This window comes from Pimephales promelas, chromosome 5, assembly GCF_988280905.1.
Source record: "Pimephales promelas chromosome 5, fPimPro1.hap1.1, whole genome shotgun sequence".
Lineage (NCBI taxonomy): Eukaryota > Metazoa > Chordata > Actinopteri > Cypriniformes > Leuciscidae > Pimephales > Pimephales promelas.
The window spans coordinates 4446356-4471862 of record NC_142773.1 but is presented as its reverse complement, the minus strand read 5'-3'; the positions used below and the strand labels follow the sequence as shown (position 1 = coordinate 4471862).

General features: G+C 40.6%; 1 protein-coding gene and 1 pseudogene across 2 annotated transcripts; one reads left to right on the top strand and one right to left on the bottom strand.

The window, feature by feature from the left end:
* LOC148980454 (uncharacterized) lies at window positions 1–25091 on the top strand (annotated as a pseudogene). Its single transcript, XR_016168442.1, has 4 exons — window positions 1–210; window positions 287–493; window positions 597–772; window positions 23645–25091. The product of XR_016168442.1 is annotated as an uncharacterized LOC148980454 (transcript).
* Window positions 8407–20904, bottom strand: LOC148980455 (uncharacterized). Its single transcript, XM_089130714.1, has 5 exons — window positions 20894–20904; window positions 19630–19747; window positions 14277–15552; window positions 12596–13398; window positions 8407–8778 (listed from the first exon to the last, which is right to left on the bottom strand). Exons 1-5 carry the CDS (start codon window positions 20902–20904, stop codon window positions 8407–8409), a joined length of 2580 nt encoding a protein of 859 aa, XP_088986840.1.
* Window positions 25092–25507: the final 416 nt, after the last annotated feature.

Here is a 25507-nt window from a genome sequence, read left to right as displayed (position 1 = left end):
ATGTAAATTTATAGGTAAATGTTGTGGATGTTCTTGGATGTCTCATTTGATCTCGGATGTTTTAAGCAACGTACGAAGAACGGGCCCCTTGTGGAAACTCAGAAGGCTGTGTTTGTGCCTCTGATCGGCTTGAGGAAGAGTGGACAGATGAGGCAGGGTCTTCCTCTAGTGATCATGGCATGCACATAGTGGAGTTTGTGGAGAAGCATTGTGAGTGTCTTTGCCAGTGTTTCTCAGTGTCCATGTATGCTGAGATTGTTTTTGTAAAATGTGTGTTTGTGTTTAGGTCTCAGTGAGACTGGCCTGTTACGGGTTAGCGGGACAGTGAAACTCTGCCAGGAATTAAGGAAAGGTTTTGATCAAGGAAGCTTTCTGGAGTTTGACAGTGGGGATATTCCTACTCTTGCCTCCTTGTTAAAGCTTTTCCTCAGGGAGTTGCCTGGTGTACTTATCCCAGAGTCACACAGGACACAACCGCTGAAGGTGTTCAGGGGTAGGTGAAGCTGCAGTCGTGACGAGTGAACATGTTGGGTACTTGCTGCACAACAAGATAGATTCATCAAATCTGATTGAATCTTCTTCATTGTATCTTGCAGATTCAAAAGAGGAAGAACTGAATCAGGCTGTGAAGATGATCCTGAACTCTTCTGGAGGAACATTTTAAATTCCTCTGCTACCTGCTGTACTTCCTGTCCCATGTGGCTGCTAAGAGTCATCTAAATCTTATGACATCCAATAACTTGTCAATAGTTTTTGGACCCACCATCTTTCAGTAAGTGTTTATGTGTGTGTATTCAGCTGATATAGTCTGTACTCCAAAGCACATCATGTAACTCAGGACTGAGGTTTCTAGAATTACATGCACAAGTTTTCAGGATCTTATGAGACACAGAGACCAGTCTGATGGAGCTGTCAATCATAAAAGGAAGATGTGTGTCTGCTGTATGTGACACGTTTGTTTTCTGTGTGTACAGCATTCCTCTTGGCCCCACCATGATTGAGGAACAGTGTAACGCTGTGTAACACTTTGACAGAGCTTTAGGAATTTATTCTGTCACTATATAAATAGTTAAATTAAATGATTAATGATTGTCATTAATAGTGTTTAAGAGTGAAAATTATAATAGATATATAATGTATAGGTATGAGAGATTGAAAATGCTTAGACATGTGTTTGTGTGTTTGAGGAGGCAGGGAACCGGACTGACAATGAGTGTGTCAAACAGCTGCCACTCACAGAAATTAGGTACATATGCTGAACACACACTCACACACACACATGCAGACCTGTGTTGTTGGCAAACAGTTGATGATCAAATGCATGCACAGATCACATACACCCAGAAACATGCACACATACAGTACAGTAGGATTCTGGTCATTATGGGTTTATTTAGACCCATTTATTCTAGAGTGCACAAACGTGAACAAGCGTGATCTGTTTTCTCACTTATCATTACTTCACCACAAAATCGAGTGAAGATGCCTCTGCAGAAATGCAGACTTAGACATATGCGAGTAGAAGACAATGGGGCCAGTGACCCCGACTGCAAGATACTGGACTCAATGAGGGCCACTGAAAGACAAAGAGGCCAGTGAGGATCACCAGAAGACAATGGGGCTGGTGACCCTCAATCTAAGATACTGTGGCAGGTGACCCTCACTGTGAGACAATGAGGCTAGTGAGCTTCACCCTCAGACACTAGGGCTGGTGTGGGTCACCGTAAAACATTGGGGCTAATGAGGGTCACCAGAAGACACTGGGGCCGGCGTGGGTTCCTGAAAGACATTGGGGGCGGTGAGGATCACCTCAAGACACTAGGGCTGCTGGCCGGCGTGGGTTCCTGAAAGACACTGGGATCAGTGAGGGTCATCACACAGCCCTGGGACCGGTAAAGGTTGCTGCAAGACACCAGGGCTGGTGCGGGTCACCGGAAGACATTGAGTGTGGATTCAATTAAAGCTTGTCATCTTCATTCAATTAGTAGCTACTCTTTTTTCTTCATTACGTCTGTACAGTCTTTTGTTTGTAGTTGATCATGCAAGTTGTATTTACAAAATGTCAAATTTAGAAAAAAAACAAATTCCAAGTTCAGCTAAATAAATACATTTATTTACACCAAAATAAAGCAAAACACCTAATTTTAAAACATTTCTGAATCCTTTTTATTGAAAGTTGAATCATATTTATTGGTGCTGATATCAAAGAACATGAATATATGTAAATGATAAGTATATAATAAAATATCGTCCTGAAACTGTTATGAACTTAAGGCGAGCTATTAAATAAAAATCCTTGTTATTAACATGAGTAATCGCCTTTAGAGTAGTAATAGTAAAGATCGGAATGTGAACGGGGTCTCTTGATTAAGTTTGACACTGATGCGACTCCCAACCTTCAACCAGATAGAACTGGATGATATTCTGATTGTTCCAATCCAATCTGAGTTCTGACCTACAGTATAATGCTGCCTGAATCATTATCATACACTGTTCGTTAATTGGCCAGAGGAGAAGTGGCCCCGGCTGAGCCTGAGTTCTCCCAAGGTTTTTTTTCTCCATCCTGTCCACTGATGGAGTTTTGGTTCCTTCCCACTTTCTCACCTTTGCCGCCTGTTGTTACTTTTGATGCCACTGGCTTTTGGCTTGCTTACTTGGGGACATTAAAGGGCACCTTTTATGCCCCTTTTACAAGATGTAATATTGGTCTCGGGTGTCCCCAGAATATATTTTTGAAGTTTCAGCACAAAATACCCCACAGTTAATTTATTATAACCATGTCAAGTCAAGTCACATTTATTTAGACTTTTTGACTCTATACAAGTCACATGTGAAAATAGCTATTTTTAAAGCAGGCCCCAAAAATGACGTTTTGGTGTATACGACCTTAAATGCAAATGAGCTGCATATCCCCGCCCTGCCTTTGGATGAGGGCGTCACTTGCATACCTATGGCAGTCGGTAAGCAAAAGGGCTGAGAGCGAGAGACCCGTGGTTTGTATGTCATTCAGCCGTACATGTTTGAATCAGAATATATAAATAAAGACCCAGAGCCAGATCAGATCAGACCCAGATGACGAAGAGACTCCGGCAGAGTAAAAACAAATGAGAATGGACCAGGACGTCTCGGTATTGTTATTTGTGTACAGTAGATGACGATCCACAGTTGAGGATTAACTTTGAAGCAAGACCTGCTTTGAATTGACATTCGTTCACAAAACAGTCAGTCAGAAAATGATTCGCTCAAACATAAACTTATTTAAGAAGGAAAGTTGCCACTTAAACTTCCAAAATACAATACATCCACTGTGTTTTCAGTGGCACTGATGTCGGAAATAAGTGAAAACTACTGTAGGCTATGTATGTCATTATTACATCCCATCCCACAACAGAACACTTATGATTCTAGGAGACATTACTGGCTGTCTTTGAAAAAATGGAGGATGGTGTACAGATCACTGAGGGCGAGGTCTATGCCACAACCACACTGTCAAACAAACCCCTTGCTCAATTCTACACCACAAAGCGCTGAATCTTAGAACAGCTCGTTCTGAGACAGTGCATATGATTTATTGAGATCGTAAAACCACTGGGTAGATTTTTATCATTCTAGGGTGGTTTTGCTCACACACTGCCAACACACATTTACAGTATGTTCAAACATGTAAAAGTGAATTTTGCATAATAGACCTTATTCAGAGCAGCGCCATGACAGGTATGAAAGTGAGGCTGTGAGGGATAGACTTACCGTGTTTCCAATGGCATCTGCTGTAAAAAGCTGAATAAAGCTCCTAGATTACTTACAATTTTCCTCAACTTATATTGTTAGGAGTTTTTTGTCAACTGACATTTCAGCAGAACAATCCGAAAACACATTAAATAAAAGTACAGCCCATTGAAGAGATGCGTGTCTATCCCTCACAGCCTCGCTTTCATTCTCATTAAAAATCAAAGATGGCGCTTCTGTGAATAAGGCGTATAGGTGCCCTTTAAATGTAACATTTCGTCGCTGTCCGATGAAAACCACGTATGTCCATTTTGCCGATTTTGAGATTTTTCGACGGATAGAATGTCCAGGTTCATTTCTGTATACTACGGCATGCTTGACATTATCTAAATGACCATTGAAAAGTAGTGAAATCATGTCATCTGATTTCCACGTATATCCATTTGCTGTCAAAGCGGTCAATCACGCAGCGTATCTCCCCACCCTGTGGAGGCATCTCGCCGGTCGCGTGAAGTTTCATCTTAAGCGTCTCTGAGACCCCATTTACACCTTTTATTAAAATGCGATCTGTATCCAGATAAGTTATCCGGATAATAAAAACGCATGTTAATGCAAGTTGTAAATACGTTGTGATCAGATCTGCCTGATCACATCTGGAGGTAGGGTTGCCAACCGTTCCGTATAATACGGAATTATTATTTATCAAATAATCACGTATTTGTCACATAAAAGTCTTGTTCCGTATTGAACTGATACGGAACGCACTTTGTTCCGTATTTTTGAGATTCAGTTCAGTGCAAATCCATGACAGACACATCTTCTAATATATCTCAGACAGACTATGAATGAAGGCCTCACCAGTTGAGCCACTCCACTCGTGATCGACTAGTTTTAATAATAATAATAATAATAAAACCTTTATTTAACCAGGTGAGCACATTGAGAACACATTCTCATTTACAATGGCGACCTGGCCAAAAAAGCGTTGAGGTATGTAGCAAATGCAACATTTAATAATATACATAAAATGTATTTAAGGGGGCCGAAGGCCAATTTAGCTCAAAGGGAAATGATTCATTGATTTGCAATGAATCTATGGAACCGAATCACTGAACCGAGCAAATGACTCGCTTAGAGTTCATTTGAACGGGCCGTAATTATAACCAAATCTATAGTGAAACACTATGTCTTAGCAAGGTAACTTTAAATCGAACAGTACAAGACATTAAATGTGCAAACACGACACAAGAAGATTTATCTTTTCAAATATATGGAAACCTTTATTAGCTATTCTAAGCACAAAACTAAGGTCTAAACATAATCACGCACACGCACACACACATTCATACAGTCGCGAAAGGGAAAGAGTGAGTTGGAAAAAGTGAGAGAAAGTTTCAACTTTCTATATGCACGTAAGACATAACCTGAAAGGACCACCAAGCATTAATTTGAACCTTCGTTTCTTAGAGAGGTTATTCAATTAACATTAAAGCACCAGTTCGGTTAGAGCCTGGAGTACTTGCGCTTGTAGTGGCTGAGGGAATTCCCTTTGTCTGCGTCGCGTCGAAGGGGGGTTTCCCGGCCGGGTCCGTTGCGTGGTTTGTTGTCTTTGAAGTGCAGGGATGGAAGTTTCGCCGCTGGTCACGTGTGATTAGCAAGCGAATGAGAGTCTTTTCCAGTTCGAAGCGCGTTGCAAAGTCAACTTTGAAACGAAACTTTTACGAAAAAGGAAATAAAGGAAAGAAATGAAAGTAAGACGAGTCGGATGGCTTGACTGAGCTGAATTGTAACCCTGATCTTGATGGGTTATTCGTCTGCTGGTCGAATTTGGTCTAGTCGATGTAGAAGCATGTGGACATGTTCTTTGTTTCAGAGATAAGCACGAACAGAACACTCTCTTGCTGGTTTTAGAGAGAGGCACGGACTTAACAGTTACAGAACTGAACGAACTGAACAAAAATCTAAACAAAAATCATCTGAAATCTTCTGCAATCTACAAAAATCTGATCATGAGGTCCTTTGTTCGGATCTTTAACTTAAACTCTAGTCCAACCTCCAAGAAGCTTCTGGCCAATTGGAGGCGGATCTACTTCTTGCTTTATCATAATTTATGCATGGTCTGTGAGCTGGTCTCCAGCACTTAGCAGAGACAAAAGACCATGGTTTAAACCTTATGATTATTATAATCATAAAACAAAACCTTTTACGCAGATTTCAATCAAGCCATCTTTTGAATTAGGAGAATACGATTCGTTTAAGAGTAAATGAGGCATTCACACTTCTAATGGTTGTATAACAATTACAAGAGTTAATAGTTAACAACAATTACATGATTCATATGTGATCTAAGCATTAACAAACAACACATGAATTGCAGAAAGCAATGAGACTTGTGAGGTTTGATTAAAAGTTCAAGAATTGTTCTGTGGTGAGTTTATATGATTTTATGTGTGAGATCTCCGATCTCAATTGTAAGGTTACTGAGAGTTCAACTCGAAGGGGGACGAGGCAAAGGTGTTCTGTGGAACATCTCTGTCAGGGCATCAGAGGGGTCTTTGATGTGAGCATCTCGTTCCACCATTTTGGAGCAGATTTGTCTTAGTAACATTACCATATTGACACGTTCGTCCTGTTTAGTGCCCCTCTCTTGGGCCTGTGGGGCAATAAAAGTCCTTATCTGCAGACAGCACGGAGTCGTTCCGTGACTCTGGAATGTGGGCTCCAGAACTTGGAGTGTTGAAGCCATGTGAATTAATCCCATGAGAGATTAATTTGATTAAGTTGTGTTTGATTCGCCTCGATTCTCTACAGGTACAAAAACATAAGTTACACATAAAATTACAAGACAAAGTAGTACTTAATTAACATATAAGATTAATACAGATCCGTAGACCAAGTGCACAGATCAGGTTAGCATGTACAATGGTCCAACAGTAAATTTGCTAACAATGATTTAAAAGTGTATAATGAGATTTTTGAAGTGTATTCCAATCATTGGATGCAGAGAACTGGAAGGAGAGGCGTCCAAACGAAGTACGAGCTTTAGTAGCCACCAGAGTGATATACCTGCTAGACCGAAGGTTCATAGAGGGGATTGCTCTCGAAATTAATGTTTGTAGATAGGGTGGGGTTTTACACAGTAAGCATTTATAGATAAAAAGATACCAATGTTTTTGACGCCGGGTATGTAATGAAGGCCAGCCGATTAAACTGTAAAGGTTGCAATGGTGAGTGTTGTATGGAGCATTGGTGACAAAACGGATGACACTATGGTATACAGCATCCAGTTTCCTAAGGAGAGAATTTGAAGCGATTCTGTAAATAATATCACCGAAATCAATAATTGGAAGAATAGTCATTTTCACAAAGGCAAGTTTGGCTTGGAAAGTAAAGGAGGCTTTATTACGAAATAAAAATCCAATTATAGATTTGATTTTAGCTTGAAGCTGATTGATGTGGGTCTGGAAGGAGAGTGAAGAGTCTAACCAGACCCATAGGTATTTATAGGTATCTACCCTATAAATTTTACCGCAAATTAGTTAAAATATCCTCTAATCTAGAGCAATCTTGCCTGCGAGCTTGAGCTTCTAACGGACGCAAAACCAGGACTGGAGTCAGAGCACATTCCTCTCTGCACTCTAAGCGTTCTGTTATCACTCCGATTTCGTCCACTACGGGTTTTCGAGTCTCACTCACAGGAAAAACTGTTCCGCGTTCAATCGATTTTAAAAGATAATCTTATGTTTTACTGACTGCTCCCCCACAAGAATTTTTTTTTTTTTTACATTTTAAGGTTAAATGCATCAGATCAGATCAAAATTAAGAGCTTCAACCCATGAACTGCTCGTTAAACAAAGATAAAGCATCGTACTAGGACAATAAAGAGGGCTCAAACATCTTTTTAGTTGTGAGAGTCTCAGTCTACACTACATTATCAATGGTGTTTTCGGATGCCAAACAATTATTATAATAATGTAATAATGATTTATATTATTCCTATGACGTAAAATCCATATTGCCTATATATAAATGAAAATTAATATTTCAAAAGTATATTTTAATCAACATTACACTATAATATAGGAAAATTAAAATACTTTTGTCCTGTTTCTACACTTACAAGAAATAAACCCTTAAGCTTTTATTTAGGAGAAAACAGATAGCCATGCTGATCGGGTGATTAATTCAACTAAAATAAATGGTCGTGATAGCCTTCATATATCTAGAAGTGGTACAGTCATTATGGACATACTTTGCTATTCTATAAATTATTATAGGCCTAATAAGTGATTATAATATGCTCATTGTAGTGCTGTTGAACACAAGTCTTTCTTTTAGGTTTGTGATGAGTTCATCTTTGGTGTGAAGAACTGACTTCAAGGCAGAGAGCTCCTCCTGCATTTCTTTTCTAACGTCTGTTAGTTGTCCTCCTAAAGTGGATTTTACTTCCCTCAGTTCATCTTTAGTTTGCTGAAATTCTTTTGACATTTCTTCTGTCTCTCTGGAGATGTTCAACTTCTTGTTTTAATTTCTTTATGTCAATAGTCACTTGTTCCATGTTGAAGTCTTTCAGGTGGGACAGTAATAACTCTTTTATCTCTACAACTTCTACTTCCAGAAGTGAAAAATTGTCTTTCATTCTTGACATTGGAGATAGAATCGCAGTTGCCGAAGTCACTGTCATCTTTTGGACTGATTTTCATCAGAGACATCAATGTTTGGATTCTTGTCCACATCATCAGACAGTGCCAGTGTTATTATTAGTTCAAAATCTTCAACGAAGACCTTGAGAGCAGACTCTGATCCCTGGATCATGACAGTGCCATTTTGATACAAGTTCAGGGTCAAAAATCTTGTTTCATCATTTTTGTCAGCGTCTTCAAATGCTAAGATCTGTCTGCCTTTACAGATATCTCTTTTCTTGACAAAGGTGAGATGTTGACAGAAGGCTGTGTGCCATAAAGGGCTGTGTTCAGTGTAAAAGAGCAGGTTGTTCATGGCACTGTGGTCATGTAGATCAGCAAACAGTGTGTCAGGGCTCTCCTTCAGGCCCTTTCACACCGGACGCATAACGGAAAAGCGAAACGAAAAAGCGAATAGTTTGCGTGAGAATAGTTCGCGTCAAAACCATTCACATCAGCCGCGACGCGAATTTGCGACGTTCAGAACTTAACATTCCAAAACATTCGCGCCGAGGAAAGCAGACCTGATTTTCATCAGAAAACGTAGGCTACTCTACACTTATTATTATAGCCTACTAGGTGAATAAATATAGATTTTTATATTAGATGTCTTTTTGCAGTGATATTAACATGATGCTTTAGGCTTTATAAAAAAAAATCCAATCTCTAAATAGCACATTTTCAAATAACCACATATAAGTCCATTAGGAAAGATAAAGATGAATGCGTTCTTACCGGATTCGATCAGTGCATTTTGAACTTATATTGTTTGTCTGATGATCTGGCAGCTTCGATAGGGCCTTCTTTTTAATTATGTCATTAACTGGCAGGTGTAGCACTTTCACCAGTTCACTTTAGGTCCACAGTTGCTTGTCTCCTTGTCCACGCAGCATTCATCAGAGCAAACACTCTCCACGAAGAGGTTGTTTGTCTGTGCTGTGCATTTTCTCTGTTTTCTTATTACATTTTTTTTAATTGTTATTTAAAGGACGATTAAATAAAAGGATGCAGACAAAAAAATGCGGTACAGTGCTATGACTTGCGGGACGTGGAACATAGCTTCTTCATCACCATCATTATCATCCAGTGTAGACAAGCTTTTCATTTTATTTAAAAGCAGAAAAGAAGGTTTTGGGCACCCACAGCTGTGAATGAATATCTGTGGGACGTTGTGCTCGTTCGTTCGCATCGAGCCCAACCGGGTGTTTACAAGGCTTTTCAGTCCATTTGAGCCCCAATCCGTTTACTAAAAGTGTTTATTTGATTGCATGTAAACGTAGCCCCTGATAAATGGGACAGCACCTTCTGCCATATGTTTCTAGCTCCGGTAGCGCCAGACGACTCGACACACAAGCAATCGGAAGGTCCGTGTCATTGCTGCGGTCACGTCACCTTTGTTTCCTTGTATATGATTGGCTGAAGCCTTTTCTTTCGCCTCAAAAATCGACATCGAAGCGGAAAAAATAAAAGTCGTTTTTTCGCCGCAGCACATTCGCGTTCAGTGTGGAAGCACTCATTATACAAACTGCTCAAAAAATAAAACCATCGCGCGAATTATTCGTGCGTGCGTCAAAATCGCGTTCAGTGTGAAAGGACCTCTCATCTGCTTGTGTCTGAGCATCAGCCTGGAGTGCTCAGAAAGGCCCTTTCACACTGAACGCGATTTTGACGCGCGAATAATTCGCGCGATGGTTTTATTTTTTGATCAGCTGTTTGTGTAATGAGTGCTTCCACACCGAACGCGAATCTGCTGCGGCGAAAAAACGACTTTTATTTTTTTCGCTTCGATGTCGATTTTTGAGGCGAAAGAAAAGGCTTCAGCCAATCATATACAGGGAAACAAAGGTGACGTGACCGCAGCAATGACGGACGGACCTTCTGATTGCTTGTGTGTCGAGTCTGTGAATGAATATCTGAAACAAGGACTGGTGGGACGTTGTGCTCGTTCGTTCGTATCGAGCCCAACCGGGTGTTTACAAGGCTTTTCAGTCCATTTGAGCCTTCAATACGTTTACTAAAAGTGTTTATTTGATTGCATGTAAACGTAGTCCTGATGAATGGGACAGCTCACCTTCTGCCATATGTTTCTAGCTCCGGTAGTGGGTGCCCCAAACCTTCTTTTCTGCTTTTAAATAAAATAAAAAGCTTGTCTTCACTGGATGATAATGATAGTGATGAAGAAGCTATGTGCCACGTCCCGCAAGTCATAGCACTGTACCGCATTTTTTTTGTCTGCATCCTTTTATTTAATCGTCCTTTAAATAACAATTCTAAAATTTAAAAAAATGTAATAAGAAAACATAGAAAATGCACAGCACAGACGTTAATGGAGCCATCACAAACAAACAAACTCTTCGTGGAGAGAGTGTTTCTGATGAATGCTGCGTGGACAAGGAACCAGGCAACTGTGGACCTAAAGTGAACTGGTGAAAGTGAGCTCCACCTGCCAGTAGTTACTGCGAGTTACTGACATGCACATAATTAAAAAGAAGGTCCAATCGAAGCTGCCAGATCATCAGACAAACAATATAAATTCAAAATGCACTGATCGAATCCGGTAAGAACGCATTCATCTTTATCTTTCCTAATGGACTTATGTGCTTATTTGAAAATGTGCTATTTAGAGATTGGGATTTTTTTTTTTATTAAGCCTATTAAAGCATCATGTTAACATCACTTCAAAAAGACATCTAATATAAAATCTATATTTATTCACCTATAGGCTATAATAATAAGTATAGAGTAGCCTACGTTTTCTGATGAAAATCAGGTCTGCTTTCATCGGCGCGAATGTTTTGGAATGTTGAAGTTCTGAACGTCGCAAATTCGCGTCGCGGCTGATGTGAATGGTTTTGACGCGAAATATTCTCACGCGAACTATTCGCTTTTTCGTTTCGCTTTTCCGTTACGCATCCGGTGTGAAAGGGCCTGAACTCTTCTGAGGGTAGATGAAGGGGCGGGACCAAGATGATGCGCTGGCCATTATACAACCAACTGAAAATAACTGCCACTGTTTTGAATTGTTTTGTTTTCACCCCTCAGTGGTGATATAAAAGAGGCAAAAATGAGTAAATAAGCCAAAAAATAAGCCAAAAAATTGTAAGAAAAAAGAAAAAAAAAATGACTTTCACAGATCCCTTTACAATTCCAGTTTTGTCCAAAATGTCCAAAATATTTTTCTGTGCTGTTCTTTCAAACAAAAAACAGGCAAAAGTCCAAAGAGAGATAAATAGCACTGTCTACTTAAAATATATTTACCTCTCTTTTCCTGCAAGCTTTCTTATAGTTGTTGTTGTTGTTTGTTGCTTGATGTTATCCTTTCTGAGTCATTCCACGAAACCGGTACGATTTGGACTTACACATTTTTAGATTTTTTACCAGTATATATTACTTTTCTGAACACCCCACAACATTAATGACATATTTAACTTCCAGAAAAAGATATTTTCCCACCTCAGCCATTAAATCCCTATTATTATTGGTTATTATTTTAAGTTACGGGCACTATTAGTCTTCAACCCCGTTATGGACAATATATGAGCTCTTTGAATATGATTATAAAATGTATTTGTAATTAAATCAACATTTTCCTATTAATCAGATGTGCCTCGCACTAATTTAGTAATTGCAAATATAAAAGTTACATTAAATCTCACACTTTTGCTGTACTAAAGCCTGAAATGGGCACTTTTTGTGACGGCAACCTCACAATTTTTTATCAAATATGTGGCTAAACTTCAGAATTTGAACTAAAATCAGTATTCTTATGATTGCTCTAAACATTCTAGATTAAGTTCAACAAACATTAAATTGCTTTTTCATAAACATAAAAAAATAATGAATAAAAACTTACTTGTGACAGGGTTGAGACTAGGGTAACAGGGTTGAAGATGGTAACGGGGTTGAAGAGACAAATACAGCTTAACATATAAATAGTTGTTTTTTACTAAAATTGACTGTAAGATTTTCTATAAACACTGTATTTCATTATCAAAGAAAGACAACAAATATAAATTGCAATTGAACTGAGTTTTATTAACCCGACTGCAGGAAAACAATAACATAGTATACATTAGAACTGACTGAATAGGTCCTCAAAATAAAACATTTAACTTTTGCTTTTTTGATGTCTGTGTGAGAGCGTGTGTTTGTGCGTGTACACGTGGCATTCAAAATCTGGCCCACACCTCTTTCAAGATCTCCACATGGCGCTTTGTCACAGGCTTTGGGGGTGGAATGATTTCAAGGACGTCATCAAACAGGTACCAGAGGATATCATCCCGAGCCGGCCAGAAGAATCGGTTTGGCCCAACACGATGCATACATTTCACTTGGACATGTGTTTCATCTGTGCTAAGGATGATGCCTGGATACAGCTCTTGGTCATATCTGAGGTTGCACCACTGTCCAAGCAGCTCTGGACTTCCCCACTGGATTTCCTTTTCTGGCTGTGGCTCTGGATTCCCTTCACTGGCTGGCTGTGGCACAGGCACAGCAGTTGGTACCTTCCGGCCAAAACTGAAACACTGTGTGTTGAAGCACTTGCAGTTAAACTGCTTCTGTGTTGTGCACATGCAGCTGACATCACGGTGTATCAGTTCTCCTGGAGCCAGAGTAATCACCTGGTGGATTCTCATTGTTCCCGGGACTGCTGGTAGTTGCTTTGGCATTTTCTCCATTGCACTCTCAACATCCTCACTCTTCACAAAGAACAGTTTCACTGTTGTGTTCGTCTCGGTCAAGGCCTTGAACAGCTCGTGTGCATCCGGGATATCACGTCCCTTTGCCACCATCATGTCAGCGGTTCTTTTTAAGGCTCCCCCGACGCCATCCGGGGCTCCTTTTCCGTGACTAGCCTCGAAAAAATTCCAAGAGCCAGCCTTAAATCCTCTTCTGTCTAATTCTGTGCTAAAAAGGAAGAAGTTGCCCCATTGTTTATACTGAGTACTGGGGCCATCACTAAAAAAGTGCAGCACAGACACTTGTGGATGTGTGGCTAGGGCTGTCGCGGTAACCGCAATATTGTAGTACCGCGCTTCTGACAAGTCAACCGCAGAGGATAGCACGTAACCGCAGCAACCGCGATATTCACGTTTTTTTTTTTATACCCTTCTTGTTTTGAACTTAATGCATGTGTATTGAATGTTAAACAAGTTCATAACGATAACAAGACTGTTTATCATGGTGATGTGTAGCCTACAGGCTTCACACAGACAGTGAATGAAAGAGATCGGCAGAGCGCGTCACGCGCTGCGCGTGCAATTACCTGCGCCTGTCTTTGAAGTCGTGAAAAGCTTGTCATGTCAAAGGGAAGCGAAAAATTTGTCGCATCATCATTTTAACGTTCTCTTCACGGGTATTTTCCCATAAATCCGCGTCAGCAGCAGCTCTGGTCAGCATCCCACAACACAAGGAAGCCGAAATAAAATCAGTGAGTCACGCATTGAATCAATGGGTCTCTAATAAGTGAAGCATCAGCTTCAGCATTGCCTATGCGACGCATTGCTGCTCAGCTGAGCCTTGAAAAGTTAAATCTCAAAGTTAAAAATAAATAACATCTTGTTGAATCAGCTTTTTTAAACGTGTTCGTTGAATGAACGGTTCAATGACTCGCTCAAAGTCCGTTGTCATAACAATATGCGTGCTGAGTGAAAGTCTTTCAATGCGCATGTAGTAACTGTAGACGCTGTTTAGTTTCGGTTACATTGGTTACTGAAAATGTCCTCGTTTTTTTCCACATCGTAAACATTATTTATATAGCAACAAAAACATATAATTATTTAAATAAATGGCGGTAATACCGCATATCGCGCTATTGAGCCACTCAACATTACCGCAAGGGAAATTCCATAACCGCGACAGCCCTATGTGTGGCCTGAAGGTAATCCAGCACTGGACTGAGGTGTTGCCAAATTGCTGGAGGGCCTTTATGTCTGGAGGGGGAGATGGTGCTGAAGCACACAGGCTCTGGTTTTCCACCAAGATACAACACCCCGGTATGCAGAGTGGCCTGCTGGTGTGAAGCCCCAAAGTGCACTGCTTGGATCTGGGAGCTGTATTTGCAGCTGTAATTTTCTGAAAAGTCAATATGTATCAAGGCCTCTTCCTCTGACATGTTCCTCTTCAGTTCGCGGGAGAAGGCATACTGCTGTTTGATATTGAAGTGATGCTGTTTGAACCGCTGTATGTAGGTGTGGAACAGCTCAGTGAGGTTCTCCTGTGTCCCCTCTACACATTTCTTGATGGTGACCTTGACAGTTGACCTCTCTTCTCCCTCTTTCTTTTTATCCATCTCTTTATCTTCTGTTACCCACTGTGTGAAAGTCACTTTGTCCATACTGTTATATGTACTCAAAATTGGGACACTCTTGTCTTTGCAGTGTACACACTCTCCGTACATATTGGAAGAGTTGCAGCACACCTTCTCTACCAAGTTTTCAAGATTGTAAGTCCCAATAAGTTTTAGCTGATTGAGCTTCTCAGCCACAAAGCTCAGATTTTCATGCAACTTACACATGCATGTGTCTCGTTCTGAGATTGTTGGATTAACAACCCAAAAAGGTCGAAGGTGGCAAAACAGAGAATATGAGATCTTTTCATTAGAGTTCTCTGATAGAAATCTTCTGTGAAGATTCTTTAGTGTATCCACCAGGAACCTTTTCTGCATCTTAACTTTGTTCCTTGTGAGTGTTTGTTTGGTCCCTGTTGTGATCCTACTGACTTCATCTCTTACATAGAACATCTTCACTCTGTTCTTGAATTCATCAGTGAACCTGTTGGTCTTCTTCCTTTCAAAGTTAAGACTCTCCTTATGCTGCCAACGCTTACTCGAAAAGCCAAGGGAATCCTCAGCAAATCTCTGTAATCTATATTTTTTGACAATTCTCCCTGTTGTCACTTTTGCAATTAGTTGTCTTTCCCTTTCTTTGGTGGTCTGCTGATATTTGTTACTGATGTCTTTAATTAGTGATTGGTGATACAGCAATGTCTTCCTGATTCTGGGGTTTACGGGGCAATTTGCAGTTAGCTTATTAACCTTTGACTGTGGTGAATCGGAATGCTTCTTTAAACGTTGGCACCTCTTTTTGTATTTTTCTTTCTGTTTTCTTTGTTTGTCCATTTTTTCCTGGAGTTGTTTTATTATCTTCTATTATCCTCTATTTCTATTTCTTCCCATCTTTTCCATCATGTTAATCTGAGTTTTTGTCCTAACCAGACGCGACGGCGACACGTTTCTAATTTAGAAACGGTTCCTATTTCTGCGACGTTGCGGCTGACAGAATGAAAAAATTACACTGGTTATGAGTATACATTATTTATTTTTAGTTAAAAATAGGTCACTGTGCCACAAGCGATAAAGGTTTACCTCAGATTTTGAAGGCATGTAATATAGCGTTCAAAATGAATTCTATGCAAACATACAACTGTACTTCATAACAAAATTAGTCAATGAGTATATTTTGTTAATGTTTTGATTTTTAATAATGTTATTTCTTGATTTGATTATGTCCTTACCCATTTCCAATGCGAGTGCGGGCCAACAGTGCGCTTTCACAGAGAGACTCTGCTCACACCATAGACTCACACGCTGTTCTGAATGTGTGGCATCTCACAGTCGGGTCGCGTCTAGTGTGGACAGACACACTTGCTGTCGTTGGAATTTTATCGCGTCGCGTGTATTTAGGACACGGTGTCACTCAATTTCAATTTTCAATTTCAATTTAGCTTTATTAGCATGACTGTGTAACACAATGATGCCAAAGCATCAACATATTATATATAAATAATAGAACAAACACACCCCAGATAGCAAACTGACATTGAATCAACGTGGAAATATGACATCGAAACAACGTTGATCTGACATTGTTTTGCTCATCGAATTAACGTTGAACCAACGTCAGACGCGTCATTCTTTTTTTAAAACTAATGGAAAATCAACGCGTTGTTTCAACGTTATGAAAGCAAACCAATTTTCGATTTTCATTTAGCTTTGAAGAATGCCGCGTCTGACGTTGGTTCAACGTTAATTCGATGAGCAAAATCAACGTTGTTTCAATGTCATGAGAGACGTCGTTTCCACGTTGATTCAATATCAGTTTGCTGTCTGGGACAGAACATATATGTATAGAGCATGTCATATAGATCACGTCAAATGTCACTCCCTCACTCCATCACTGTCACTCACTCCCTCACTCAATCACTGTCACTCACTCACTCCCTCACTCAATCACTGTCACTCACTCACTCAGTCACTCACTCACTATTTCTTTCACTCAATCACTCTCACTCACTCACTCACTCACTCACTCACTCACTCAATTTCAATTTCAATATAGCTTTATTAGCATGACTGTGTAACACAATGTTGCCAAAGCATTAACATATTATATATAAATAATAGAACAAACACACAGAACATATATATGTATAGATCATGTCATATAGATCATGTCATATGTAGCATGGTAAATCAATCACTGTCACCCAATCACTATGTCTATCTCACTCTCACTCACTCACTCACATTGGTGTTTAATGATGAATGTTACATTTTAAAACATTTGCAGATAGATCTGTCTCCATCAAGCGCTGCTGAGAGACAACGTCGATGCCGTGCACGTCGGAATGCTGATACTGAGAGAAGGCAAAAATATCTAGAGAGTGAGCGTCAGAGATGGAGACGGGATGTAGAGCAAGGAAAAAAGAAGAAGATAAGTGATCTAAGTGAGCGAGGGAAGCGTCAGTTGCGTAAAAAGTGGAGGAAGCAGAACAAGAAGAGAAAAGAGAAAGCAGAGGCTAGGAAGCGCAGTCTTGACACCTTTCCTTTGAGTCCAGATCCTGTCAACAGTCAGGAGTTAGGATCTTCAAGTTCAGGGTTGTGTGCGGTTAGGGACTGTTCGTTATTTATTTAAGGGGCCACCGGAGGAGATTTGAGATCTGTAGTCAAAAAAGACTTGACCCTCCCCTCGCCAGCAATATTTTTTTCTATGACCCTCCAAAATGATTGTGAAAAAAGGCATGACCCTTCCCGATAATTTATTGATTACTTCTGTACTGGTTTGCGCTTGGCAAAGATGTTCAGATAGCCATGATAAATGACTAAACTCCTGCTTTCTCATCTAACTAGGGCTGTAAAGATAGACCAAACCTACAATTCGGTTCGTATCACGAGTTTTGATTTGAATTTTTTTTTTTTTTAAATCATGTTTTCGGTGCTGATGCAGTGGTGACGCTTTTATGTAACATGCAATTTTGCGCTCAAGTCGAAAGGCATTTTGTGCATAGTAAAACATATCTGCAACATTTATCAAGTTCACTGATAATTGTGCATGCATTTAATCATTATGATACTAAAATCATAATAAAGTAGTATGCTTCCCTTTCAATAGTCCAAATTCACGGCCATTTTCGTCTTTCTTCTGTGGATTTCATCAGCTGATTGATCAAAATTCAGATAGATCGACAAACCGGTTTATTCAACCGCACAGCGCACACACCTCACAAATTCAAGCCCACAGCTCAGATTTACTCACTAACACTGTTCTGGAAACGCAATAAGAATGGAAACTAAAATATGGTCGTATCGTCCTACAGCGCACATTATATCAGCTGCAGTTCGGGCGCCTCAGTCCCAATACCATAGGCGTCATTTATGGGGGAGACGGGTGGGACATGTCCCCGCCACTTTTTGACAGGGTCGATTTTGTCCCCACCACTTTTGAAACATCTCGCGGCACAGATGTACCAATACAAATAAAACATCCCCAGTTAACAGCATTCGTTTCATTTGTTTGTTTAATAACAGGCGATCCAGCACTGAAATGTGTTGTCTTCTCTCAGAAACGCGCTTCAATCTGTTGCGGAGATTCTTTCCTGTGAAATCACAAATCAAAATGCACACAAACGTGTCCGTTTCTCATGGGTTCTAATCCGCTCTCGTATATTTTTTCCCCCTCATCATTTCCCCACATTATTGGTTTTGATGAGGGGAAAAAAAACTATTCAAGTGCGGATTAGAACCTCGAACCCCCCGAATCCCGAGACGCTGGGCAAAAATTCGACCTCTGGACCATCACTGTACATATGCAAACAAGAGCGTATATACTCGGACATTGTGCTCATTTTTAATTATGTACATCAGGAAGCTACAGGACATCGTCTTTCAAAACATGACCTACTCGAAAGAGAAAAAAAGAATGAATGCGTTATTGTACCCAGCACTTTTGAAAATGCCCTTCCGAATGCGTCTCTGTCCCCACTGCACATTTCAAACCAAACTGACGCCCATGCCCAATACACTCGACGTACATTCACATGAATCACATCACATGTTAATGCAGCGGTAGAGTTACGCACACAGGACAATGCACTTATTCACAATAACAAAAGTTCATTTTTTGCTCGTGCTTTTTTCTGAGCGCGTACTGAAGCGCGCGCGGACTGTCAAACAGCGCCACTAGGATTTTTGTTGGGTCAGACTCATCTGACAGCGATGGCCCGGGGGCCGAGACCGAAAGAGCTACATGGAAAAAATATGCACCGAACAAGCCACTTTGAAATTTACCTGTTTTGATGAATACAAAAGTTGGGTGACCCTCCCATATAGACTAAAAAAAGTTGGATGACCCTCCCCTCATCAAAGAATAAAAAGACATGACCCTCCCCTATTTTCCTCCGGTGGACCTTTCCATAAATACCGAACGGTCCCTTAGGATAATTAATAAATGAATACATGTAGAGAATAAGAAGCAGGTCTATCATTGATGAGTAATTGTTTTTATATATGGTGTACATGACTTAAACCTGTTAAGTTACCAGTAGATTTTTGTTTTGTTTCAGGCAACATAAAGATGGAAAGCGAATTTCCAGGAAGAACAGGGATACACTTCGCAAAGAAATTGAAAAACTAAAGAAATCGCTAGAGAAGGAAAGAAAACATGCTGACAAATACAGAAAAAGATACAAGCGCTTAAATAAGAATGACTCCCCTCGTTCAAAAGTAAATGAATTAACTAAGACGGGCAGAGTAAGCTCCAAAATTAGAAAAACACTACTCTATCACGAAGCCTTGATTGAAGACATAAAGAATAAGTATAGTAAAGCAAGAAAAGAAAAAGAAAAACAACTAATAGCAAAGATAACAGGAGGGAGGATTGTGAAGAAGTACAGGCTACAAGGTTTTGCCGAAAATGCCCTTGGATTTTCAAAGAAGCGTCACAGTGTTCAGAGTGAAGACCTCTGTTCCACCAACAGAAATCCCACCAACAGGTTTACTGCTGCTTTCAAGTCCAAAGTCAAAACCTTCTTCACTCGAGATGACAACAGTCGTATAACGACTGGACGAAAACAAACAATTACAAAGAACAAGGTGAAAAAGCAGAAAAGGTTTCTGGCTGACACAATGAAAAATCTTCACAAAAAATTTCTTACTGAAAACACAAACAACATATCATACTCCCTTTTCTGTAAACTTCGCCCATTTTTGGTTGTACATCCTACTCTCTCTGAACGGAACACATGCCTGTGTAAGATCCATACACAGGCAGGGGGCCAACAGGTGGATCAATAGATAAACTCATCTTTCAGGCATTTGACCGACCCATAGCTGTCAACATGAAAGGGAGATTTTCCGGGAACCATCCCCAAAATAAGGTGTTTTTTTTCTCACGATTCTTACTCTCAAACTTTAAAAATAAAGCACTAATCATTAAAAGTCTAAAGAGTTTAGAACTAGTCCACATATGTGTGAGAAAGAGCACTGTGTCAGAAAGAGAATGTTTAAATAAGATCATCTTACGAGGGAGACGGGGAGGCTGTTTCTGCTGGAGATGATTGGGAGAGGTCTCTGCACCTTGAGGTGTCTGCGCGCGCTGACACGGAGTAAAAAGTCTTGTTTATACTCGAAGCGTCTGCACGAGCACGGTAAAAATAACGCGTTGGGTGCGCAAGACAGGAAAAATCGACAGAACACCGGCAAGACCTCACTTCAAGCTGTGTGCAAAGCTATTTTGTAACAGTGCGCGCAGCACCGTATCCGAGGACGACTTCAAGTCGAATCTGTCCGAGCTTGTATGTCTCACACAATCAGAGTGTAAAAATACGGGATATTTTACTGTAACACGGGAAGACAGTAAAAGAGCTAAAATACGCGAGAAACCTGGAAAAACGGGAGGGTTAACACTTCAGCGTGAGAAATCGGGGATGTGGCGTGTGAAATCAATCAAATGAGGGTGTCTCACGGCCAATGCGTGAGAGTTGGCAGCTATGCATGCATTCAGCATAAATCAACAGTACTCATACTGCAGAGAGTTAAAGAAAAACCTGTCAAAAGAGGAGGCAGTGATCCACATTGACTTCTCTGAAAACTATACATGCAAATACAGCTCAGAGATCCAAGCTGTCCACTTTGGCGGCCCCTGACGGTGTTGGGGGAACCTTGAAAAGAACAGCGGACAAGCTGGTGACCAACGGCCACGACATACCCAATGCCCATGAGCTATATAAGGCCCTCTCTGAAACATACACAACTGTTAAGTTGTTGTATGTAGCATCTGAAGCAGTGGAGCAGGCAATGGAAAAGATGCCAGGCCAGATTCCACCAGTGCCATCCACAATGAAAACCCACCAAGTGGTCACATTCACTCCAGGATAAATCCTTTACCGGGAAGTTAGTTGCATGTGCTCCACGCAAAAGCAGCTGAGATGTCAGTGCTTCAACACACAGCATTTCACTTTTAACAGAACATCCCAGAAGGTGCCAACAGAAGGAATTGCTTGGGGAAGTGGAGATCTCATTGGGAAGTGGTGCGTTCTTAAATATGACAATGACCTTTATCCTGGGATCATCATGGAAACAGATGAAACACATGCCCTTGTAAAGTGGATGCACCATGTTGGTGCCAACAGGTTCTTCTGGCCTCCAAGAGATGACTTCCTGTGGTATCTCTTCAATGATGTGCTCGAAATCATTCAAGCACCACAGCCTGTGACATCCCGCCACATGGAAATACAGAGGGCTGTGTGGATACGACTCTCCCTGTCACTGATATGATGCTCTGTTTTTTGTTATTCAGAGCATGACCAATGTTTTCCATTAAATCTCCTATTTTAATAATTGCCCTCCCCCAGTTGTATAAAGTTTAAAACAAGCAAATCAGAAACAGAGAAACAGTGTGTCCATACCACCCTGTCACAGTGAACCACTCCGTCACATCAGTTACCACCCCGTCACGGGGTAATGTTGTTAAAAATGTATGTAAAATAAATTAAAGGTGGAATACCTAAGATTTTTGCATTAAAATATACCAAAATCACAAGGCCAGTGTTATATATTTAGTTAAGATGATAACTTACAATATTCCAAATGTTTCAAACAATGTTTAAATCGCGAGAAAATTGAGATTTTAACCAAGGAAACGGGGCGTATGAGCAGGGGTGAGCTGAGAGTCGCGAGTCAATCGCGTCATATCCGCTTACCTCGGTTTCCGCTCGTACTACGTGTAGTCCTGGACAAATGCGGTACTAGTTGTTGTGCGTTAGCGTCTATCAAGCAACAAACGTCAGCTTGTTTCGCGCATTTGTTATGGAATGGAGCACAATTATTCTTTTCATTTATTCTCGGAATGTGAACTGTTGGCTGTAAAGGGGGTCGCAACCCGGACGAGAAGCGCCGCGCCACGTTTAGGACAACTCCACAGTAACGTTATCGAACACCGGACGCGCACTTTCTCATCAGTGTATGGCCAGCAATATTGTTATGTTGTTATGAAGATAATGTCTGTTCTATGTTATGATTGTACTGTACAATTAAATACAATCGTTGCTGAGTCTGCATTCTGAAAACTTAACTCAGATCATCCGTTAACTGAATGAATTGAGAATCTCATCTGAAAAATCTAATAACTCTAGTAATTGTCATTCAAGCAGCTGATTTCTGTAAATGAATGCAAAACTAAATGCATATTGAAGCATAGGGCAAAGTCAGGATCCATTAGCAACGATTTGAGACAAAAATAATTAAAATTTTATATAAAACTATGTAAATGGCGCTCTGTGGCGCAGTAGGATTTTGAACACGGTCCTGAGGCGTTGCATCTTAATTCCGTTGCGCCGCCGGTATGTGTACACTTATAGATAATAATGTGTTCGAATTTTAAATATGTGGTGCGACGCGGCGCTGAGCTGAGCTTCTCGTCCGATGTGCAACCCCCTTAACGTTCATTTTGTGAAACTGTAGCTGTGGCTGAATACTTACACGACATGAAAAGATGTGTCAAATGTACATGATTTTTTTATTTTTTATAAAGTTACCAAAAAGAAGGACCAGCCACGTCAACTCCTTGCAAGAGACCTGCCCCTTCAAACCCTCTCCACCATAGCTTCGTCCAGTGACTCTTACAGTAACATCTGTGATAACTAATTTACTTTTAAACCTGACTTTTCTTGTGGTTATTTCAGTTTAAGGAAAAACAAGCATGTCATTAAACTAGGGCTGTGCAAAAGTTAATTGCGATTAATCGCATCCAAAATAAAAGTCTGTTTTACATAATATATTTGTGTGTGCTGTATATAATTATTTTGTATATATAAATACCTATGCATGCATGTATATATTTAAGAATTATTTGCGCTTAAATTCTGTATATATATATAAATACATAATCTATATTATACAAATATAAATATTTTATATAGGAATAACACATTTTCTTAAACATATACATGCATGTGTGTGTATTTATATATACAAAATAATTATATACAGCACACACAAATATACTATGTAAACAGAGACTTTTATTTTGGATGCGATTAATCGCAATTAACTTTTGCACAGCCCTACATTAAACGTAACATTTATAGAAATCGAACTTTACCTCATGCATGAAAACTAATTTTCGATTCCTGTCTGACTGATTTATCCACGGTGGAGTTGAAAACAACAGTTCCCATCATTCCGCGTTCCTCTACATCGTCATCAAGCAAAGCCGTTGTTGTTTTGAATGTAGCGCCTTCTAGCGGCATCTAAATCTTAGGTATTGTAGCTTTAAATTTTACATATATTAATGTTTAATACTGGTCGTGTTGTGTGAACTAATAAAATTGAATGAAACTTTATTTAAATTTTAAGTGTATTTGTTTTTTTTAGTACAAACAATGAGGCCATTGAAATGTCGAATTCATATTTCAAGATTAAAAACTAAGAATACAAAATTTTTTTTATTAAATTTCAGACTTTCTGGTACTAAGTACTTTTGGTCCAAGGCCAATCGCAAGCAAAGGAAGGAGATGGTGGTAGCAGAGGTGACGAGGATGGAGGAAGATCGCTACAAAATCAAGGCCGTGGCGCAGGGTCGACAAGGAAGCTGGACAACCTGGGAGGGAATCATGAACCGGAACATCAGTTGGTCAGAGGTGTGGAAGATCCCACAGGCAAGACTTAGTTTCCTTATCCGGTCAACCTACGACACACTTCCCTGCCCTCGAAACCTCCATCAGTGGTTTGGGAATGAAGAATCCTGTGTACTCTGCAATGCTCCCAACACAAGTCTCCAGCACATCTTGGCAGGCTGCAAGGTCGCTCTCTCACAGGGACGCTACAGATGGCTCCACGATCAGGTCCTGAGAAAGCTAGCCGAAGTACTTGAGGAGTGTCGACAGTGTAGCAAACAACCACCATCAGCAGAGGACCCCACCATCTTTGTGTCGGAAGGAGGGGTAAGGAGAAGCATTAGATCAAGAGAAACAGCAAGGCCCTTCTCTCCCAACCAGGAGTGGGACATGAGGGTCGACCTGGACAAGCAGCTCCGGTTCCCCACGGAGATAACCACCACATCTCTCCGGCCAGACATAGTGGTGTGGTCATCCAAGGCGAGATCAGCGCACCTCATCGAGCTCACTGTACCACTGGAGGAGGGTATCGAGGCCGCCTTCGAACGGAAGAAGGCCAAGTACTCAGAGCTCGCTGCCGAGTGCCGGGAGGCTGGCTGGAAGATGACCGTCCACCCAGTGGAGGTCGGATGCCGAGGTTTCCTTGGGGTGTCAACTATACACCTCTTGAGGGAAGCAGGAGTGACCGGAAGGAGGCTAAGGAGGGCAACAAAGGATCTGGCAGAGGAGGCAGAGAAAGGTAGCTTTTGGCTCTGGCTGAGGAGGAAAGATAGGTGTTGGGGGAAGAACAGCTAACCCCAGATAACAGCAGCAGGGAGGACAGCTATCAGCTGCAGGGGGTGACAGGGAGACGTCCCTGTCACTGCTCCGCCACCAGGAGACGTTCCAGAATTAAAGGAGCGAAACGTTGGTGAACGGTGGTTTCTGGCTGATGACCCTGCAGCTGACCCATGGGCACTGGAGGAGGTGCGACAGGCAGCAATGCCCAGCAGGTGGTAACATCTTCCTGTGCAATTACTGATGGTTTACATAAAAGGGACATTTTACTATTAGGAAAACATTATCTTTAAAAAATACATTTCTTGTTTTACAACTCTACTGGCACACATATTGTCCGTGACGGGGTGGTACAAGAAAGACTCCCTTGCCTTAATAAAAAAGGATAAAATTACTAAGGATTTTGTGCCCGAGGTGGGAAAATATGTTTTTTGGAAGATTATCATATCCTTAAAGTTGTAAGTAAAAAAAAAAAAGTTAGTTCTTAATGAAAATTGGGAAAATCGCAACGTGGAAATGGCACCCGTTTCGTAGAATGACTCAACTAAAGTTTAGACTGGCTGCCTGCACATTTACGGTCCTCGTGGCTGCGGCAGCCAAAATTTGAGGGGGCTGGCTGCAGGACGACTCAACTTCCACTGATAATTTTTAATGTTTTATCTCAAGAAATATATTTGCTTTACTATAATTTTCGGGACAATTAAGGAGTGTTTCAGGATTCGGGACAGCTTAGATTTTTCGGGACTTCTGATACTAGCTCTGAACCAGTGGACACGCACTGTTATGAATGCACACACTTATATGGAAGCCTGTATTATCAAAATGTCTCGACTTAAATCTCAAAATGTTTCGACTTTAATCTCGAAATGCTAGATTTAAGTTTTTTTTGTAGATTTTTATTTTATTTTTTTTATGTTGCGGTTCAGGGC

Excerpts from the sequence above, each read along its gene's own strand:
- LOC148980455 (XM_089130714.1), bottom strand. Across the intron at positions 15,553-19,629 it reads AGGTCTTCACTCTGAACACT|ATAATAAAACAACTCCAGGA; the intron begins GTGACGCTTCTT and ends GGATAATAGAAG. Across the intron at positions 8,779-12,595 it reads ATGTGGAGATCTTGAAAGAG|GGCCTGAAGGAGAGCCCTGA; the intron begins GTGTGGGCCAGA and ends CCGGTGTGAAAG.